This window comes from Olea europaea, chromosome 11, assembly GCF_002742605.1.
Source record: "Olea europaea var. sylvestris chromosome 11, O_europaea_v1, whole genome shotgun sequence".
Classification (NCBI taxonomy): Eukaryota; Viridiplantae; Streptophyta; class Magnoliopsida; order Lamiales; family Oleaceae; genus Olea; species Olea europaea.
Window position 1 is genome coordinate 3,586,136 of NC_036247.1, and position 13,658 is coordinate 3,599,793.

The 13,658-nt window shown below is 32.9% G+C and overlaps 1 protein-coding gene across 2 annotated transcripts; it reads left to right on the plus strand.

The window, feature by feature from the left end:
- Nucleotides 1-11,886: 11,886 nt before the first annotated feature.
- LOC111403019 (protein RETICULATA-RELATED 3, chloroplastic-like) lies at nucleotides 11,887-13,642 on the plus strand. Of its 2 annotated transcripts, none has more exons than XM_023031362.1 (2): nucleotides 11,887-12,151; nucleotides 12,341-13,642. In XM_023031362.1, exon 2 carries the CDS (start codon nucleotides 12,381-12,383, stop codon nucleotides 13,458-13,460), a length of 1,080 nt encoding a protein of 359 aa, XP_022887130.1. In that variant the 5' UTR covers nucleotides 11,887-12,151; nucleotides 12,341-12,380; the 3' UTR covers nucleotides 13,461-13,642. The 2 variants fall into 2 exon arrangements, with proteins under 2 accessions (XP_022887130.1, XP_022887131.1); XM_023031363.1 differs by lacking the exon at nucleotides 11,887-12,151 and adding an exon at nucleotides 12,186-12,206.
- Nucleotides 13,643-13,658: the final 16 nt, after the last annotated feature.

Here is a 13,658-nt window from a genome sequence, read left to right on the forward strand (position 1 = left end):
AAATTGCATTCGAGAATTTTTTGTGGACGAAAAATGTCAGTTCAATTGTGAAAATGTCAAATGTTAATCAAAATAGCTATTTTACCCTTAATTTGTTTTAAAAGAAGCAAATGAAGAAAATAAAAAGTAAAAAGAACAAAAATAAAAGAATAGGAAAATTGGCACAATTGGTCCTACTTATGGCCTTTGTGCGCAAATAGTCCCTAACAGTTTATTCTTGGCATTGATCCTCTCAAGCTATTGATTTTGTGTGCAAAAAGTCCTTTTCAAGCCATTTTCAACCATGACAATTCGCTCACTTTTATTGTTATCGATATCATTTCGTTATAAGAATAATAATAATACTTGTAGATAAGCAGTTATATAATAATTTACATATAGTTTTTGTCAAAAAGAGAGTGAAATTTTATTTTTTTATTGAAAAAATTATATCACGTGTATTTATTATGTAGATCTAGCACAATCATTTCTTCTAATTATACATAAAAAGAGTTAATACTAAGGGCATGTTTGTGCCCCTTTAATTTCAAAAAGTGTATTATGGAACAGTAATTAATATTGAAATGTGTGGTTAAAAAAATGAATTTTCTTTATTTATGTGTAATATTATTTTATTAAAGAATGTGTGATTGAAAATGAGTATTATTGAAAAATAATGTGATATAATGATTGACAAATAAAGGCTAAATTCAGCAGAAATAGCTCTACAAAAACGAAACATTAAGATGACTATATTAGACTAATATTATGAAAATGCTTCATACATACTTCCGTGTAACCAGAAGAAAGGGAAAATTATACACTTAGTAGAATATTTATTTTAATTTTTTTGACATTTATCTGATTTTTTAAAATTTTTTTAATTTTTGAAATAATTCGCTCTTACTCTCTCAAATAAACTTTCTTTCGAGTAACACGTCAATCCTGTAGGTTTATCTTCAAAAACCAAGTGAAAAATGCATGGAGAGAATGGATGGCATTAATTTGTTTTAAAATAAATTAAGGGCAATATGGTCATTTTATTTAAATTTTGACCTTTTAACTGTCAAACTGATGATTTCTATCAAAGATTGGAATCTCAAGTACTAGAAATAAAAAATTTAGGACATCATCATCACAACCTTCAAATGTTTGGGATCCCACTGTGCAATTTATTCAACCAATGATAATAAACTTGAATTAGATTAAGGTCAACCTTCCCACTTTCCACCTTCCAAATAATAATTAGCCCCCGTTTGTTTCTCATTTTTTTTCTAAAAATGAGAATGAAAAATATAGTCGTTATGGATCCCGCACAATAAATAAAAATTCAAATTTGGTCGCTTAATATAATGAATAACGGTCATATTTTTCATTTTAATAAAAAAAAAATGAGAACCAAACAAGGGTTTAATGAAATTGGACCGCACATTCATGTGAGCCGACTAATATTTATTTATTGCTTGGGTCAATTTTTGTGTTTGGATTGGTCACTTGTTTTTATCTTTAGAAGAATTTTGTGCATCAACTCATTGGTGCATACAATATTAGATAAGTTTTTAAATTTATTATTATTTGTATCATTCAATTTAACACATTCAAAGATCTCGAACATTCGAGAAACACTTATTTATAATTTCGCCTATTGTTTTTAAATCATCCGATAGTTCAATCATTAGAAATAGTTGAGTTTGATAGGGTTTTGTGATCAAGTTCCATTTTTAAAAAAAACAAAAATGCATGATTCATCTATACGAGATCGATATTGAAAATTTTCATAATTAGGTCCATGTATTAGATATTTATTCCCTATTTGGTAGGAATTAAATCTAGATTTTAATTTAAGTTAAAGTAAATAACTACATATTAATTTCATGAGATTCAAAATTTTTTCACTGCACGTTTCACCAAATTTTTTATCAAAATTTACTAAAAATCTGATTTTAATTTCCACCAAATAGGGGCTAATGAATTGTAGAATTCTAATGATATTAAAGAAATGATAATTTTATCCATTGTATTAAAAATGCTCGAAATGTCTTGCGAAAAAAAAAAGCAAAATTTAAAGGAATAATTTTATCCATTGTACTAAAAATGCTCGAAATGTCTTGAGAAAAAAAAGAAGCAAAATTTAAAGGAATAATTTCATTCATTGTATTAAAAAAAGCTCGAAATGTCTTGAGAAAAAGCAAAATTTAAAGGAAGCGCGAATCGAATTCACCACCCACAATTGAAAGGCACGTGATGTTGAGACCGCACCACGTGCCTATTGTATTCTATCACTTAAGGGCAATATCACTATATAACTCAATTTTGTCTTGTTATAATTGGAACAAATTACAATCACACCCGTGTGACGAAATGTAAAATAATTTATATATCTTGCAATTATTTTGTTTATATTCACTTATTACTTATAATTATTATATTAATTCTTATCTTGATAATACAAAAATTTTCAATTCAAAAATAATTGATTGAAAAGTTATTTTTCTTTCATCATTATTTTTACAAATTACTGTGCTTTGCAAGTCTTCTTTTTGGTAGTCAATTAAGGCCCCATATTTTAGGGAGGCCCTAAAAGTTTGATATTAACCCTAATTTTACCTTTTTCCCTCTTTTTTTATTAACGATTTATCAAAAGAAATAAATATAACACATTTCAAACGAGTTAAAAAATAAATTAAAAGAAGCATTGAAACAACTTTTGTCATATTTCTTCTCATCAATGAATTGATGGTAAAAAATAAATTAAAAGAAGTGTTAAAAATCTAGATACTCATTCAACTTTGCATAATATTTTTCATTGACCATAAAATTTTAGCAGTTTTTAAATGGTTATCAAACTTATCAAATCTTTATTCCGTTAGCCATTAAACTTTATATAAGTTTTTCGAACCATCACTGAATTTATCAAACTGTTATTTCATTGATCATTGAACTTTAAAAATTATTTGACACTAAACTTATCAAATCGAAACTTATCAAATCGCTATCATATCTATCAATTAATAACATACAATTAAAAAAAAATTCGACGAAATCACTAATGTGACAAATGAAAACACTAATATGGTTTATAAGGGGTGGACATGATTCTATTTGATTATAATTCGAAGAGAACTAAATTGAACTCTAAACCAATGTTTTTATTTTTATTTTTTTGATAATGGAACCAATGATTTTTCTTAAAGATATAAAACTAAGTCGGAACTGAACCATTCAATTCTTGTTTCATTACTTAAATTTTCGATGATAAATACAAATTAAAATCTATCACTATATCAATATATGCCTAAATAAAAATAAATAAATAAATAATATTCAACAAATTCAACTTTAAACTATCAATTATCAAATAAAATATTGTTTAATAATATTCATTTACAAAAGTCCAAACTAACAAAAAAAAACATAGTTGTAATTTGAATACACAAATATCAAGTTTCATACTTATACAAAATATTGTCTAATAACAATAGTTCACTTATATCATATAGGTGAATGAATCTCCAACAAAAGTTGAATTATTTGGTGCGATTGACTTATATATATATTGAACTTGGTTCTTAGTATTAAGAATGAAAATCATTAATCTATTTTGTAGAACCAAAACGAATTGTTTGATTTTGATTTTGTTCGATCATTTTGTCTACCATTAATGGTACATTAATGTCGCTAGTTGACAACAAATTAGTTAAAAACGTGCTTCCATATATTACATGCGCTTCGAAAAATGCAATTGAATTTTAACCTTTGCTTTTTGCTTTTTATTTTTTTATCCTTAGTTTATTTAGTATTTTTATTTTTATTACCTTTTTAGGTTAATCTCATTTTTTATAAGCACATTTTTGGCTAATTTGTCATCAACTAACAAAAACAATGTGTCATGTCAGCACTTCCATTTGTCATGTTCTCAAATCTATCAAATTTTCTACGGGTGAGTTATTGCGTAATAGATGAGATAACAATTTGATAAGTTTGATGACCATTCAATTTTTTTATTTCATTTATTTATTTATTTATTTATTTAATTTGAATGGCCAAAGGGGGTAATGTCTGATTAGTTTGGTGACCATCCTAAAAAACTTTTAAAATTGAATGACCAATAAGAAACATTGTACAAAGTTGAATGATCATTTGGATTTTCAACCAGAGCCAGTTGAGCAGAAGGGTTTAAAGTCAACCTTTTTGTCAAAAGTAACACAACACAACAAAAGAAAATATACAAACACAAAATACTTAAATGTAAAAGATAGTGATTGAAGTAATATAGAGTGATCAACTTGTTAAAAAGCAAAAGCTCTAGAGTGCAACATCATGAACTAAGCTTAAAATTTAAATGAAAAATATCGTCACTCAACTCTTAACTGTGGTCCGAACTGGGTCTGCTAGATTTGGTTTAATTAGGATGGGTTTTAGGTTTACTTGGAAACTATTCTAGAAAAGTTGTTATATTTGGCAATTTTAAAAATTGAGCTCCAAAATCGAGTAGGTTCGATTTGATGTAAAATCACACAGGCTTGAACCAATGGTTTTTGTTCGATTTAGCAACTTGATTGTTTGTTCACACCAACCAACCGTGCGGGTCAAATGTTAAGAAGCCATATAGTTCACGATTGTATGATTCTAGTTGCTAACATGAGCATTTGGAGAGATGCATAGTGCTGAGCTAGCTCTTGAAGCCTGGGGCTCATATAAGTTTTCATTTTCTTTCATGTTCGTTCTCACACTGGGTTTGTATGAATGAAACTTGTTTTACATTCAGGTCAAATATGCACGTTTGGCAATTGGGAAGATGAACACTGTTAAATGACTTTAAGAGCCATCGAATTAAAGTAGCGTTTTAGGGGACGCTCACAGAAGTCTTGGATAGAGACAAGGTCATCATCCTTTGAAATGAGAATAAAGAACAGCCTACAGATGAATCGTTACAGTTTCCGGATGTATTGCATGCATTAGTCAAGACATTACTCTATCTGAGGAAGATATCGATGACAGACAATAACTTTACTCTGACAGATGAGCATGATTCAGACAACGAGCCTTACAAGCATCTCCGGCATCGTTGAGGCTAAGGACCAAGATAATATATTCTTTTATTACTAAGTGCCCATTTGATTCCCATTAATTGGAAAAGAAAATATCAAGACATGTAATGCTTGGATGGTCCCTGGAATAAGTATTGGATTCTTCCAATACCATAGCAACAACTTTGTGTTTCGTTTAAATAATTTAGTGCAGAACTTTAGATGTAGTGACAATCAATTGCCATCCCATGTTCCAAGCATTTTACTTGCAGACTTAACACATTCTGATACCTCCAATGCCCTTGTCCTACCAAGGCATCAAGTAAACTAGAAATGAACAAGTCACCGATAGCGATAGCGAAACCGACAGAGCACATATGAACATGGAAACATTGGATAGTTGAAATGTTAAAAACCAAAACTAGAAAAGAAGAAAAAGGCACAGAAATCGTTAGCCTCAATCATGAATAATCTAGCTAAACAAGAAATTATCAAATGATGAGAACTGATTTCCTACACTTGTTCATTTTTTGTGGAAATCAGTTCTGGTCACAAAACGTATAAGAAAAATATATCTACATATGGGATATAAAATGGAAAACACATTCGCTTCACTAATACCTAAAAGACACATAATAGCAATTTAAAATATCAGACGTGCCATGGCATGTTAACAAGGAGATGCCTCAAAAGCATGGTACTGACATTGCAATACGAGATAATAACATATAATGTTTCTGATTGTTAAGATTATTGACCCAAAACTCACAAGCAATCGTAAAAATAGTAAAATAAATCAAGAACAGAAATTGAACACAAGAATCGTTCACCAAATTCAGCCAAACACAGCCTAATCTGGGGGGCTCAGAAGTAAGCCCGTCACTAACAAGAAACCTTCAAGAGAGTGTACAACCATTTGAGAAAACCAAAACTAACCCACTATATGGTCATCAATCCACAAGAATCTCTCAATAACTCGAACCCTAGCCCACAAAACTAGACAAAACCTTGTCACAGGTTTACCAGCCACATACAAGGCCTAAAACAATGTACCAACATTCTACCATCATCAGATAACTATAAGATTATTACAAAGATCACCAAAGTTCTTCAGATCTAAAAAGAAAAGAAGAAGCAGAAGGGAGAGAGAGCTAGAGAGAGAAAAAACCAAAAAGATAATTTCTTCAAAATAGAGAGTGACAGACTGCTCCTTTTCCCAACCCTCAAAAGGACTTAGGAAATACCAAGAAACTGTCTTGGACTTTGTTTGAATCCATATAGAGATTTTTGCAATTTACAAACAAAATCAAAATTTTCCTATTCTTCGAAACCTTGTGGTTGACACATGTATATGTCCTCTTACAAATCCCTATGTAAAAAAGACAGTTTTCACGTCTAATTGTTCAAGTTCCCAATCAAATTGAACAACTAGAGCCAAAAATGAGTCTTATGATTTTATATTTGATTACAGGTGAAAAAATTTCATTGTAATCAACTCCCTCCCTTTGAATGAAGGCTACTAGCCTTGCCTTATACCTCAAAGGATCAGATTCTGAAATCCCTTCTTTCAACTTAAAGATCCACTTACATTGAACCACTATGTGATTCTTTGGCTTCTTTACAAGTTTCCAGGTTTTATTTTTAAGAAGTGATTTCATTTCTTCTTTTATTGCTTCTATCCATTCTTTTGATTTAGAATTATTCATAGCTTCTTCATAAGATAGGAGTTCAAAGTGTTCTAAGTTTTCACCAGAGATGAGGGCAAATTCAGTCAGATTATTCATTTCATACCTAGGTTAGGTTTAATCTGTCTCCTTTCCTTATCTCTCACCAATTGATAATCTTGGGTACTAGCTTCATTTTTCGGGTAGTTAGATGCCACAGTTTCAGATTCTGTTTCAGTTCCAATTTGGGATGGATTAACTTCACCTTCATCAATATTTTCTACACTTACACTAACATGTACAGGTTCTGGTTCAGTTATATCAGATTTGTTATTATATAATTTTGCCAACTTCACCTCATTTTGGGAAGTACCCTTTTCAGCCAGATCTGATTTATCCATATTATTCTCCAAGCAATGCATCTCAGTCTCATTAAACACCACATTTATACTGTTAATGATCTTTATTCCCTTAATACCAAGTACCCTATAACCTTTACCCTTTAACCCCTTCAGGGTATCCATGCATAACACACATGGTAGCCCTCGGGTCTAATTTCTCCTCAATTTGATATGCATATGCAGCACAACCAAAGACTCTTAAGTATGACAAATTTGGTGGTTTTCCAATCCATAGTTCCTGTGGAGTTTTAAACTCTACAGAACTACAAGAGGACCTATTTATAAGGTAGGCAGCCGTGCATAAAGCTTCTAGCCAAAATCCTTTTGCAAGCCTATAATTGATCAGCATACATCTTACCTTATTCATAAGGATTCTATTCATTCTCTCAGCAACCCCATTTTGTTGGAATATGTGTTTAACAGTTCTATGTCTAATTATTCTTTTTTGCTTACAAAAATTATCAAATTCAGCATTGCAAAATTCCAACCCATCACGTTCTTACGGTTTTCAATTTCTTGTCCAATTGGTTCTCAACCATCTTTAACCACAATCTGAATTTTTGAAAGGTTTCAATTTTGGATTTCAATGGATAAGTCCAGACCTTTTTGGAATAATCATCAATTATAGAAAGAAAATATTTATTTCCACCAAAGGTTGGGTGGTTTTCTGGCCCCCATAAATCTGCATGGACATAGTCTAATTGTCTATTTATTGTGTGTGACCTGGTCTCAAAACTCACTCTATGAGACTTCCCTAGCACACATGTTTCACAAAAATTAAGGGGTTCCACTTTATATTTCCCAAACAATTTCTAGTCATTAAGATGCTTTAAGCCCTTATTTCCAATATGACCCATTCTACAATGCTACAATTCAAATTTGCCCTCAGTTTTTATTTAAAGATCTTGGGTCTTGGGAATTAACAGTTTTTCCCATTAAGTAGTATAGCCCATTCCTTTTAGGCCCCTTCATGACTTCAGGAGATCCTTTAAAGATTTTTGAAGTGTTATTTTCAGATTTAAATGTACGTTCCTCATTTTCAAGAATCCCCAATGAAATGAGGTTTCTTTTTAGATTTGGGACATATCTCACATTTTTTATCTGCCCAACACTTCCATCATACATTTTGATTGAAATGTCACCAATTCCAAGTACATTTTATGAATTGTTATCACTCATATATACTTTCCAGGGTTCTATCTCCTTGTCGTTATGAAACCAAGATTTATTTGGACACATATGAAATTTACGTCCATAATCTAAAATCCAGTTAGTGTCTGTTTCTTCATTTGTCACAATCATTACAAGAAGGCTGTCAAGTTTAGAACTCACAGCAACATTATTTAACTTAATGTTGCTGGATTCTTTTAGCTTCTTCTTTAACTCAAAGCAGTCTCTTTTGAAATGGCTAAGTTTACCACAGTCATAGCATTTTTTATTGCTTTTGTCTCTTGATTTAGATCTGGTTTTGGATTTGGACTTGAATCTTTTATTCTGTGAATTTTTTTCCCTTTTTATTGGTCTTCCTCTTACAAACAAACTCTCCTCTCTTGAGTTTAGTTTAGAGTCTTTCTTGACTTCCAATTCTCTATATCTTAGGGCATTTGTCACGATTGATTGTGTTAAAGCATCTCTTGAGTATTTTATAGTATTTCTGATATCCTTATAAGAATCAGGTAAGGAGATTAGAAGGATCACTGCAAGATCTTCATCTTCAAATTTTTTACTATTATGAGAAAGACTCTTTACCAGTATGCTAAAATCACTCAAATTGATTTCAAGGTCTTTTCGGTCATCCGTTTTAAAACTGAACAGTTTTTCCGGGAGATAAATTTTATTTGGTAAAGTCTTGGTCAAGAACAAATTATCCAAGGCTATCCATAGGTCTCTAGCAATTTTAGATTCCTCTACTTGCCTTACTATATTATCAGATAAGTGCAGGATAATCGAGCTGTAAGCAATTTCATTCATTTCAAGAATCTCATCAGGTTTGGCTTTAAGTTCATCGGAATATTTATCAAGGTCATCCAGGGCTTTCGCAACCTTTTGTTGGACCAATATAGCCCTCATTTTCTGCTTCCAAATTGAGTAAACCTCCTTTCCATCGAATTGTGATAATTCGACCTTAGAACCCATCATAGGTTCTGTAAAAGGGTGGTTACTACTAGAAGCCATGACATACACAACAATTTATGAATACCAAAAAACCAAGAAACTTTCTAACAGATTTAAAGTAATGTAAATCACTGAATGAAAAACAATTATCTTAACTTGTACAACTGAAGCAATATACACAGGCAGACAACGTGTTGGGAATTCAAAGAATTACACAACAGATATGAAGAACTTTGTATAATACCTAAACGTGCTCCTATTGTCAGATCAATTCACAGTGTACAATGTCACTAATTAATCCACAGAACAATAGACATGCAATTTTTGTGCACCAAAATTATACAGGTTCTTTTAATGGTAAGATCTCACCTACAACACCGTTGAACAACAGTGCAATCAAAAGTTTTTAAAGACCACCCTATCACCTGCCAAACTAGAACCGGTCAAGTGCTTACCAATCTTTAGTTCTTGACCTACGCACTTCAACAGAAAAATTAGTCTCCTTAGATGTCTATGCAGATCTTTAAGATCTGGATAGAAAGTAAAGAAAAAATAAAAATCTCAAGAAATGAAAAAGCCGAATACTGCAGATCCAAAAAAGTAGAATATGCACGACGATTTACTTTCCTCAACTCACAAAATATCCTTAGCACAAGGTATATCATGCAGATGCCTCGAAAATTGAGATCTGATGCCAGATTTGTTAGGATTATCGACCAAAACCCACAAGCAATCGTACAAATAGTAAAAATAAATCAAGAACATAAATCGAACACAAGAATCGTTCACCCAATTCAGCCAAACACGGCCCGATCTGGGGAGCTCAGAAGTAAGCCCGTCACTAGCAAGAAACCTTTAAGAGAGTGTACAATACAACCATTTGAGAAAACCAAATCAGACTCACTATATGGTCATCAATCTACAAGGATCTCTCAATAACTCGAACCCTATCCCACAAAACTAGACAAAACCTTGTCAAGAACAAAATACAGATTTATCAGTCACAAACAAGGCCTAAAACACTGTACCAACATTCTACCATCATCAGATAACTAGAAGATTATTACAAAGATTACCAAAGTTCTTCAGATCTAAAAAGAAAAGAAGAAGTAGAGGGGAGAGAGAGCTACAGAGAGAAAAAACCAAAAAGACAATTTCTTCAAAAGAGAGAGTGACCAACTGCTCCTTTTCCCAACCCTCAAAAGCCATTAATTATTGAAGACTAAATCTCAGTCATAGGATTATATCAACGGTCCCCAATAACCAAGAGAAATCACAACTCGCGTGACCATTTGTAAGCCAATACCAAACTACCAACTGTCCATAGAGATACAAGTGGGAGAAAACGTATTTTCACTTATGAAAGTGTGGTTTGAGAAACACAACTCCACATTGACTGTACCATGAAACAATGTCAAAAGAGGTCAGAATGTAAAACAACAGAAACTGGAAACTAAGTTTGTCACTTCAACTAATTGATCAAAAGAAATAACCAAAACATAGTAAGGAAATTGTCCAAAAGCATCTATTGTATCACCACTCCCTTCAACTTAATGTCATGTCTTGTGTTGCACGGCACTAGGTTGAAATCCATATCATATGCTTCAATCAAATTCCTGCATTCATGTTTGAAAAGTTGTCGTGCAAGGTTGGCTCTAGATGTGATTGGGCCAAATGTCTCAGCCATTAGATCAATTTATATAAAGCCCCTATTTGATTCCAATTTTTTCAAGAATGTATTTTTCCAAAATTTATTTTTAACCATACATTATTCTATAAAATAATTATACACGTATTTCAAAAAAAAATTCTTACTTTTTAATCACACATTCTTCAAAACATCACTATTCCATAATATATTTTATCCCAAAAATGAGAATCAAACAGGGTCAAAATCTAATTTACATTACATATTACATATAAAATCTATCAAATCCAGCGACTTTGATGAATCCCTTATTTGTTGAGTGATGGAACCAAATGACAATCAGCGTTTTGGGGCTGCCAGGCGTAACGTCAACCTTTTGTTGCTCCCATACCAACCCCATAGAAAAACGAGGACTTGAATCAATGGTGTGTGGTATGTTTTCAACTTTTTGCTTATTCTTGTTCAAACACAAATTTGGTTTGCAAGTTGGTGATCCATTGTCTATCTGAATTTGGAACTGTACCTTCAACAACAACAACAACGGTTTGCAATTTTCTTTCTGGTTTGTTGTAGTCACCTACTGTTAGGGTTTTTATATAGAATACGGAGCCCTAATCATGGCAAAATGATGATCTTAAAATCGATATATTTAATGAAACAAATGTAAATCTTCTTTATTAATGTCTGGGATGGTTTTTGGGATTTCTTTGGGGGAGGATTCATGTCAAATCAACATTCACAAAATATGAAAGGGTTGAGGATTTCGAATATTGTCAAACGTATATTAAGGGCGTGTTTGGTGGAGGAAATTAAGTTGCCATGATTAATATTGTTAGAAATTGAGTTGTTTACTTAAATTTAGTATTAATTATTGGATAAAAAGGTTAAAAAGTATTGTTCGAATATTTTTTAAATATACTAGGTAGGTGGTGCACTTTCCACGAAACCCATTTAGAAACTACTGGGCTTCCTTGGCCCACGTCGTGTTGGATCCGATCGATTTAACCCGGTCCATTTTACATCTGAGCCCACCGCTGTAAATTCACCTACTCACATCACTGTCCGTCGATTCAAAGTTTACACACAAAAATTAGTAGTATCTATCTTTGGCCGTCCCGAATTAGGGTTTAAAAGATTCATAAAGCGCAGTACGTTCTTATTATCAGCGCAGTTGAAAAAACACTGACCAGATTCAGATCCTGTACTCGTGAAGTTCCTATAGTGCTTAAAATAATAGGCAAAGATTATTGTTTGTCTCACTGAAGTTTTACAGATCTTGTTTTCTGTAATTTCTTACTGCCCTCAAGAAAAAAGGTGTATACTTTTATTCCTTGATTTGCTGATGCTCCATCTTGTTTCTTCTAAAAATGTGAATTCCTGAATTTTATGATCTCGGTTTGTAATTGGATAATTATTTATACTGTTCGAAAAATTATATGAATTTTCATGAACTGCATTTGAATTATCAATTTGATTTCTTTGCGCTATTTTTTCCTTTTGCAGAAAGTGAGAGGTGGCCAAATTTTGATTTTGGCTGGAAATAATGGCGACAATGACTCAGCTTCGATACTCTCCTCTTGCTGGCCACTATCGCCAGTTCACCTCCTACCGTGAAATTTCCAATTTTACTCGCAGATTTGTTCATAGTACTTCCCCAAATGAGCTTTCCATTTGCTCGTTAAAATGTGCTGAAACTACACAATTATCTAATTTTCATATCCCTTGTGCTGGGGGTGGTAGTGATATCGGTTTTCGAGGAGGTAGTGGTGGTGGGGATAGTGACAGTGGAGGTTGGGCTGATGGTGGTGGAGATTCGGATGATTCCAAGTCTTCATTGGATGGTTTTGGACCAATTGGTGCTTTTCTGAATGGTTGGAGGTCAAGGGTTGCTGCCGATCCACAATTCCCATTCAAGGTTCTTATGGAGGAATTGGTTGGTGTTACTGCTTGTGTTATTGGTGATATGGCATCTCGTCCAAATTTTGGCCTCAATGAGCTTGATTTCGTGTTTTCTACTCTTGTTGTTGGTTCGATTCTGAATTTTGTGCTCATGTATCTCCTAGCGCCAACTTTGGCTTCTTCGAGCGCAGGTCTTCCTGCAATTTTCGCAAATTCTCCGACGAGCCACATGTTTGAGCCAGGACCTTATAGTATGTTGAATAGGTTAGGTACTTTTGTGTATAAAGGAACTCTGTTTGCTGCTGTTGGATTTGCAGCTGGACTTGTTGGAACTGCTATTTCGAATGGTTTGATCAAGATGAGGAAGAAGATGGATCCAAACTTTGAGACACCAAACAAGCCTCCACCAACAGTTTTGAATGCTCTTACTTGGGCAATTCACATGGGCCTCAGCAGTAATTTGAGATACCAAACTCTGAATGGGGTTGAGTTTTTGCTAGCCAAGGGGCTTCCACCGTTCGTCTTCAAATCCTCAGTTGTCGTTTTAAGATGTTTGAACAATGTTCTTGGAGGGATGTCATTCGTGATTTTAGCCAGGTTAACAGGATCACAGAGCGTCGATCAAGGGAAGGCAGGCACTACTCTTGTCGGATCTGCTGAAGAGAGGGGGAAACTGGTGGATGAGTATGATGACTTTGGCAGTAGTGAATCTACTTCCAAGTGATGAGGATCATAACCCACCCAGTCCTTACCCCAACGCTGTGCTTTCTTCCTGTTTCTTTTACTTTTGGATTAATAATAAACAGGTTTGCTTGTTTTTGAATGTGAAAATGATAATATTTTTCTTGGCATGGCACGTGTACTTAAGCTGGATCAACCGTTAACCATTCGTTTTGATTCGTTTCAGTGACATGCGAATGTT

What these genes read in the sequence shown, in the direction of transcription:
- LOC111403019 (XM_023031362.1), top strand. Translation starts at nt 12,381, where the DNA reads ATGGCGACAATGACTCAGCTTCGATACTCTCCTCTTGCTGGCCACTAT.